The 9415-nt window shown below is 41.8% G+C and overlaps 1 protein-coding gene across 2 annotated transcripts in view; it reads left to right on the forward strand.

The window, feature by feature from the left end:
* LOC111861290 overlaps positions 1-9415 on the forward strand; it is a 350133-nt gene that overhangs the window by 315184 nt on the left and 25534 nt on the right. For both annotated transcript variants that reach the window (XM_023845727.2, XM_023845726.2), the window contains exon 4: positions 8721-8821. In XM_023845727.2, the coding sequence (XP_023701495.1) occupies positions 8721-8821 (101 nt within the window). The remainder of the gene's footprint in view (positions 1-8720; positions 8822-9415) is intronic.

Consider the following 9415-nt stretch of genomic DNA (forward strand, 5'->3'; position numbering starts at 1 on the left):
AATGAATTGTAAATTTCACTTACATGGATGTCAGATGGCTCAAAAATATCTTTAACGTTTCCTTTGGTTCTGTACATGCCGTGTAATATTATTTATTGCATGTATCTGAAGTGCTTTTTACATGACGTTTAATGGCATAGAACCGGAAAATGTATCGTCAAAACAGAATTTAATTCTAGTGGTTCTGACGGCGTCTTATCAACTGCGAGGCTATATAAACCAGGCGATGTAATGATTTTCAACAATTCATTAGGATACATATGAAATTAAACATTTGTGGCATATTCTAAGATCCCATATAGCTACCCGTATTACTCCATCTTGAGAAAATAACAGTCATTCTGCTAATCAGGAAGTTCGGGGTAAGGGGCAAGCCAGGTTTCTTCCCTCCCGGATTTTGGGAACAGATAAAAATGGAACAAAACAAGAAAAAATGGCATATTAAAAAAAGGTAAAATTCTCCCTGTGACTAACTTATTAAGCACTGTGACAGGAAGGCGTATGAGGATTGCATGCATAGATTCACATTTTCTTGACCTCCGCTCTGGTTGGAGGTGAGTGGTTTGCTTCACGCCCCGGTTTTTTTTTTACATCCGGGGAAAGAGGTTGGTTGGTCCCCAGAGCCGGTCTGGACGACGTGGAGAAGAAGAAAATTCCTTACCCTACCGGGACTCGAAATCCGACCCCTCGGTCGTCCAGCCCGAATACCGACTGCGCTATCCCGGCCCACCCTGATATTATCTTCTATTCAGAATACTTATGGGATGATCAGTAAAATAATCTTGAGCGGTTTAAACGTAAGTTTGTAACGAAAATGTTTGTCCCCCCACTCTGAAGAATAGTCGGCTTCGCCGATGTTGCTCTCCTGTGTCTGAGTATGTTCTGTGATCCGAAAAAATAAATTGGATTTGTTTAGTAGGATGCTATACATATAACAAAATACATAACCATTAGAAGGATAAGTCGCTCATCAGAGTGACGTACCTCACTGCCCATTGGACCCGAAAGAGCTATCTCCCCTCTCCCCAGTGGTCCTGTTCATAAATGTCACTACAGTAGTGCAGTGTTCAAAGTACAAGGAGCGATGTACTTCGCTGTACTCGTGATGGATGGCCCAGCTTGATTTGCTTGACTGACTAGGAATGAATGGAGCCATATAGATTGTGTTAATAGCTGGTGTGATGGTAATATCTCATTCCAGTAATTGATGGTGAATGTTCTTACATGTCTCGATGTTTGCCCGCTTTGTAACTCAGTGTGACACGCGTAAACCTTTATATTTTCACACTTGCATGGAAACGTCAATTTGATCCTGCCTTCTTTCACGTGTCTTCCCAGGATCAGAAGCGGGGCTCTCTTCGTAGTGCTGTCTGAATTCGCACTTACTGCTTTCCCAAGGCCGCGCCATAGCTCAAGCGGTTAGTCGCTGGCTTCACACCGCGGCGGCCCGGGTTCGATCCCGGGTCTGGTCAAGTGGGATTTGTGGTGGACAAAGTGGCGCTGGGGCAGCTTCTCCGACTACTTCGCTTTCCCCTGCCAATCCTCATTCCACCAATTGCTTTACAATCACCCTCACGTATCATCTGGGGCTGGTACAATAGGCCAGAAGTGGCCGCAGTACAAGGGACTTAGCCCCACCCCACTAGCAATAAAAAAAAAGCATTTGACTCATTTTAACTTCTCTTTTCCGGCCACTCAGTGGGTTGGTATTATAAGGATGTGGCTGGAAAGGTGCTACAGATCCAGAGGTCTCGGGTTTGATTCCCGGCGTTACCAGATTTTCTGAGAAGTAGTGGGTCTGGAACGGGGTCCACTCAGCCTCGTTAGGATAATTGAGGAGCTGTTTCAAGGAAATAGCAGCTCTGGTCTAGGAACCCGAAATTAACGGCCGTGGAGATCCGTTGCGCAGCTCACGCGACACCTTCTACCCGCTAAAGATGGCACTAACATCGCCGACAAGCGGCAGTCGCTCGGTCGGTATAGTATGCTTGCGGACTAAAGCCACGGAGAGAGATTAAAAGTTATATAACAAAAATAGAGAGTTAAATGAAAATCTGAGGTGGAGAATGAGTTCTCATTTCGAAGAGCGGCACTAGGCACAATGTTTCTGACCCTCTAATATGTATGTACATGTGTCTTGGACAGATGTTACATAATGTTTCAATCAGTTACGACTGCTGAAACTCTTGTCTGAATGAGAGCAGCTACTTCGGAGACAAGCTGTGCTGAGCGTGGTCAAACTCATATGTTTGACCTTTGACATCGAACTGCCAGTCCATTTACATTGTAATGTACAGTATATATCTTAATAGCTGCCTGCGATCACGGGTTTCAAGTGAATGATAGTGGAAGAATGATGGGTTTTGATTTACATGGTTCAGTGTTTGTTTTGAACACGAACCCCAGTTTTTGGTATCAACTGAAAAGTGTCCAGTAGGAAAGTTTCTGTAGAAATATCTATATATATGCACTCTCTGCGGCGTTTTGCGAAATCTGACATAGATTTTGTGAGGATTTAGCGATACCGCGTCATAAGGAGCTTGCTTGCTTACATACATTAGAGGCGGGCCTAACAGCTGGTCCTCGCACCGCGACCTTCATTGACCTGTTATGCATATGAGGGAACTTACGCCAGAATTCTCAAGAAAACTGAGTGGGTTTCCGATGCAAAGCCTGTCGAATGTAGCTTCCTTCCCCGTCAATCGCACATTGTCTCAGTGTGTGTAATCGATCCTCTTAATCTGTTCGTCAGCAGGATGGGAAGGGACATTGGAAGGGAGAAACTGAAAGCAAAGAGGACATGAAAAGAAAAGAATATTAATCAGAAAGAAAGAAGCGTACGAAAGAAGGCATTATGGACGGAATGAAGGAAAGCAAGAAAGAATGGCTCAGTTACATACAGAAAGAAGCTTGTCTTGAAGTTGTTGCATTGGTTTGGTGCATAAGCCTATCTAGTAAGCTGGCACAGTGCTCAACGCACCAGGTTTTGTGTTAAAGTGTTCATTAGTCATAGTCTTAAAAACCAGCACGCGTATTTGTTGAGGAAAATGTACATAAAATGAAAACCTAATTTATGCAGGGATCATAGCTTCTTTGTGAAATATCGTACGATGTGCTCATTATCGGAATAAGCCTAAAAGTAACTTCTGTTTTGTACCTTTATGTTAGATAGTGTCGCCTCTTGTCTAGCGCTGAAGGACTGCAGCTGTAGCTCCACAAGAAGGTCAAGCCTCGTAATGAGCTGTATTGCAGTTCCTTTCTTCCTTTTCTTCTCATGTACTATAGCATTCTGTGTTGTTGCCACTGAACATTTAATGTGGCCGATACAATTTGATTAAGAACTCCAGGTGTCAAAGCAGAGGAATGCCTCTAGTCCGGCCCGACGCTGCAGTGCACGTGTGTAGTAGAAACAAATGACGGAAGACGTCATGGATGCAGGTTTGCCGTGGCGACCCGTATTATGGCCTTTCGCACACTAGAGTTGGCGTTTCCCCTTTGTTCCCGTATTTTTCTCTAAAATCTCACAGATCAATAACAATGGAAGGACATATTCCAGTGGAATACGTATATATCCCCGGTACCCTATCATTTTTTTTTCATGCCTCATTATCTTTGGTAGTCAGTGATTGAAGGCCAGCCGTATATCTTAACGGACGCTATACTTTATCGTGTGCCAGGAAGGAATGGGACCGAAACTTTACTTGTGGTTTTATATTGATGTTACATTTGACCTCGCCCTGGGGGAATAACATAAGTGTGTTCGGAGACGGTGCTGAAGCAATTGCTTGCACGGAAGAAAGATGTAGCAGAGAGATGGATACATTTACATAATGAAGAGCTCCACAATTAATGCCCATGGCTGATATTTTCTGGGCGATTCCATTAAGGAAAGCGATGTGATGGATGGGGCATGCAGTATGAAAGTGGGAGAAAACTGTGTAAATCTAGGAGAAAGTGGGAAGGTAATATTAAAGTGAGCATAGATGTTATGTCAGGAATTTGGATAGCTCAGCCGGTATTGTGACGGGCTAGGGGCTGGGACAGCCGGAGTTCGAATCCCGGCAAGTGTAAGATTTTTGGCTTTTCCACAACGTCCAGACCGATTCTGGGGCCCACCCAACCTCCTTCCTACTGGGTGCCGGAGGCGCTTTCCTTGGAGGTGAAGCGGCCGGTGCGTGAAGCTGAGGTTCCGAGGTTAAGAATGATGGGGTTTTACCTCCAGTCCTCCATATGTCTGCATAGCGCAATTACTTAAGCGAAGGAAAAAAAATTACCTGTATAGATGTAATAGTATGCAGAGATCTTAAATGTACTGAGCCTGCTCATGATTGGGTCCGATATCCGGCTTTTGTGAAAAACGACATAGCGTTTGGGTGTCGTAAAAGTATGTCGTTTCGTGACTGTTTACATAACCGTGAAACTCCTCAAGGATGACGCTGTAGAATAGGGTTAACTTTTCACCATTTTTAATGTCTTGTCAGATTATACGTTTAAAATTAATTGTTGGCGTCTTAAACCCAATAATGATGGTGATGATGATTATGGTGATGGTGATGATAATAATGATAACAATAACACAAATAATAATAATAATAATAATAATAATAATAATAATAATAATAATAATGACGGCGACAATGAGAAACACTTTAGTAATCCCACTTATTGCTCTTTAAACCGTGTACCGATCTTCTGCTTGCCAGTGACACTTGTACGAGTGCAGTATCATTAGTAACCTATAGCTTTGGTCTGTTGTCTTATCCCAGAAATATACCGACACGTCTAGGAGATCACAGCCATGACCCCTACTTCATACCCTGATAATAAAGGTCAAGGGGTGATCATATAAAATGCAGGCCGTAAAATTAATTCTTTTCAGTTGTGATTTAAATTTATGTAAATTAACCTTATTTATTTTGTATTGAATATCAGTCCCATCTATCTTCATAAATTAGTGTTCATAAAATTACCCTAAAACCGCTCAAAATAAAAGTATAGGCCTGTTGAACATGAAGAGACTTCTCATGTCCACCAGTCTACCCGTCCGAATGTATGGACGCCCATCCCAGTGTTGTATTAAGCGCCACACCTTGGGGGTGCTGAGGTGTGTGTGTGGGGGGGGGGCAGCTCCACGCACACGTAATCACGGAACTGTAGACGGAAGTGAGTGCTCAGCTTCATGTCCTGGTTCTTTTATCTTCAGGAAAATAGTCCCTGTGAACAGGAGGTTAAATGAGCCCTAGATCGGGCCTGGACGCTGTAGTGAAATGACGTCGGTGCTCCTGCCGGTAGTCAGATTGGTTTCCTTTCTTTAACTAAAAGCAGCCAATTCATATGCTTTACAGTCATCAATCTCCAACCGGCCAACATGAGCGATGTGCGAACAGCCGAGCAAGGATGTTTTGGCGTCAGTGTGCAGGGGAATGTTTCGACTATCGATAAGCGGATAACGAGTTCTATTGTTGGCAGCCACGTGCGCAATCCGAGACTGCACGTTTATGTTATCTAGACGTGGGATATGCTAATGACTGCAAACTGTAGCTCCTGCAAGGCGATATACAGAGCTCCGTGACCAGAGATGTATACTCACACAACGAGAAGTTTGCAGTAGTTAATGCCAGTTTTCTTTACTTCATATAACAGTGCCCAATGACAGAGATTCTAATACTGTCTTGTGCCAAGAGTTGTTACCATGAAACAATACGCTGAAACCCCATTTTTTTCCCGAAATATCATGTATTAGTCTCCGTATAGTTAAATCGAGGGGGCACCCGGTAGCGTAGTTGGTTAAGGCACTATGCTACAAGCCGGAAAGTCACGGCTTCAGGTCCAGATGAGGTCATTGATTTTTTTTTCAATTGATCTAATCCTTCCTGGTCGACTCAGCCACTAACAGAAATGAGTACCAGGAATATTCTTGGGGCTATAGGGCGGCCGGTGCGTAAGGCGGTCAAACTTGCCGCCATCTGTGAGCCGATTGTCTAGAAAATGAGCGAACCTCAACATCTCACGACCCTATGGACCTCCACGGCCTGTTACAGGGATACCTTTACTTTACATAGCTAAATCCCTAAATGACGTTTCCACACATAATTTTCAGTCACACAGATATCAGACCAACTTCAACATATTAATTAAGCTATTGGAACATAGCACAAAGAAACAATGAACTAACTCCTTGGTGCAGACAGTTATTTTGCCTTTTATGAAACTTGAAGATTCATTACCGCATCAACAAGAGTGCTGTGTCTTATATACCATTTCATAACATACTTACATTTTATGGTGATAAATTATGGTGATAATTTATCACCATAAAATGTAAGTATGTTATAATATCTAATAATTATTGGATCCTCGCCCAACCCCCCAACTAGAAAACCACCTTCACAACTGCTTATTGAATAGGTTTATATTCGCAACTACGTACCATTCCCCATATCTGAAGGCCCCACCAGTCATATCATGATGACAAGAACCTATTAGACAAGTTTCTCGGCAGAGAGGTAAACATATAGTTAGACAGACAGCATCTCAGTCTATAAAATTATTAGTTATGTTATTTCTTCATTCCATTCCATGCTCTTGAAATATTTCATGCACCCACAAGCAGTGGGTTACGTTCCAAGTTCCTGGCATGAACCATTCTCACAGGTACTTCCCTGGCCCTCTCCTGGCAGGAAGTCAGTATGATATCACTCCTTGGCCAATGTTTATGTCTCTTCCTGTGTACATGCATAGTATATGATTTATTTCAACCGTCCTCCAGTGCATACATTCATCTATCTCCTCCTCTCACTCGCACTACATGTTTCGGCACAAAAGTGCCATCTTCAGGTACTTATTCGATTTACACCAAACTAGTTCATTGCATGCCTTGTCGTCTTCATATTAAAATAACTAAAACATATATTTATCATATATATCGATAAATGTTAAATGTTAAAAATATTAAAACTGTTAAGGATTTTTCATCCCTGCGTCGTATCTCACTACGCGAGTCACACCTATCCTCTTCTGTTGGAGCACTCTTTCACTATCGTGTGTGTATTGTGCTTTGTGTTGTGTCTTGCTCCTGTGACTGCGTGTGTTATACTGCTGGGCCTGCTGGGTATAACTAGTTTGGCGTAAATCGAATAAGCACCTGAAGATGGCACTTTTGTGCCGAAACATGTAGTGCGAGTGAGAGGAGGAGATAGATGAATGTATGCACTGGAGGACGGTTGAAATAAATCATGGACTTAAATCAGTGCAACAGGACGCTAAAATATAACGTTATATAGTATTTCAGCATGGTTATGTATAGAATTTTTGACCTGAATTACTTGTGTCATCACATTTGCAAATTCACAAAAATGGGATCATACCAAGATAAGCAACTCTAGTGACAGTGCTTCCAAGGAAAATAATTTCTGATAACCAGTTCCCAAGTCATATGGATTGGTCAAGATGACTTCCTTGTGGTACATTTTTGCCACACCATTGGGCTCCTTCAAGGTGGATGTCACTTAATATATGTTACAGATATGCCTACCAACAAGTGTGATTGATTCTTGGTTTATTTGATGGTGCTGTTTCATCTTTAGAGGTCAAATTAGATGGCAGAATGGCCTTAAGTTGTTGGTATGTAAGAATTTAGAAGGAGGTAGTTGAGGCATGTTGTAAGGTATCCTAGCATTCACTTGTAGAGACTACAAAAAACTGTGAAGAACTGCAGCCACAGTAGTTGGTAACCCAGTTGAGATTCGAACCAAATGCAGGTTTAGGGCATTTTCTTTATGCAGTCCTAATTTTTCGTGACGCCAACAAACTGAAGAGCAAGGTACTGGAGCTGCCATCCACACGACTTATGACATAATATTACAATTTGACACACACTTATTAGTTATACAGGGCGTTTCACGACTTTAGGGCATAACTGCAGGACGTGAATTCCTAGGTCTTTGTGATCAAAAAAGTTCATATATACATGTGTCCGATTTTGGACGGTTACGGAGTTATGACCGTTTTAAACTCAGAATAGAAGGTAACGATTACTGACAATAAACGCAACAAAATAATAAACCAGCATAATACATGATACATTTAAAGTATGAATGTAAAGTTAACTTCGTGAAATTACCTTTAATTTGAATTTATTGGTGGTTAAAGCTGATTTTCGAAAATGCCACCACCGGCCGCAACACAGGCTGCCACTCGGTTGTGAACCACGCGGGTACATACCAACCCACCATGCCTTAAGTACCTCTCAAGTGTCGAGATAACGAGAACGCTCTGTCTGTAGCTGGCTAAAAATAGCTACCTGTTAGATGATAGACGCGATTCACACGAGGGCGTGTATGGGAATGAATAAACGGTCATAACTCTGTAACCGTCCAAAATCTGACACATGTTTATATGAACTTTTTTCATCACAAAGACCTAGGAAATCACCTCCTATAGTTATGCCCTAAAGTCGTGAAACACTCTGTATAGCTATTTCATATTCAGTCTGTGTAATACTTGGGGACATTCCTGACTTGGTAATGCAACCTTTTAAGAAAAATATGCAATACTTACAAGTAAGCATGGGGCCCATTGTGGTAACATGTATATTATCCTCAGTATGTCGTATTTTCCTTGTATTATTCCAGTGCTTATGTAATCTGAACAGGCAATATCACTGTGATTTGTTTTTATGCATTCAAGTAACTCAGTTTTACACATTCTTCTTGTTCCAGGGCTATTTGGACATTTGGCGGGCAGCTCCAAGCTGTCCACTCTCTAATAAGCAGCTTGCTGATTTATTCAACAACATTGAGGACATCTACAAGTTCAACAGGTGAGTTGCTGTTTAGAACAACAGAATTTGCAGAATGGAAAGGTGGGGAAATCATCAGCATTGCACTTTTGTATAGATATCTAGTAAGATGCAAGACATTCTAGTTTAAATTTATATTTGCTATAGTACTCTGTAGTGTTTGACAACTCTTCTGCAAATAGAAGTCACAAAACACAGATTTTGTTTTCCCATTTGATTCCTGGCAGTGCAAGATTTTCTTCTACTGTACATCATCCAGACCAACAATGGGGGGCCACCCAGCCTGCTATCCAGTGGGTACTTGGGACCCTTTCCATGGGGTTAAAGTGCTTGGGGCAGGAAGCTGACCACTGATCTTTATATCATGCCAAGGTCGAAGGTGAAGCTGTATCTACACTCCCACATATGTCTTCATGGCATAGTTCTCAACTGATTAAGCAAAGGGACAACTTTGTTTTTTTTAATCATCATTACATCATTCACCATTAAGCAGCCCCAAGAACTGGTGCAGGATTGTTAATAAGCAAGAAATTTTAGTATTGTCATGAGCCATTAGATTACAGTTATGTTGGATACTGTCCATTGTCTTAAGTGTATATATATATATATATATAT

The sequence above is a fragment of the Cryptotermes secundus genome, unplaced genomic scaffold (assembly GCF_002891405.2).
Source record: "Cryptotermes secundus unplaced genomic scaffold, Csec_1.0 scaffold132, whole genome shotgun sequence".
In the NCBI taxonomy this organism is placed as follows: domain Eukaryota; kingdom Metazoa; phylum Arthropoda; class Insecta; order Blattodea; family Kalotermitidae; genus Cryptotermes; species Cryptotermes secundus.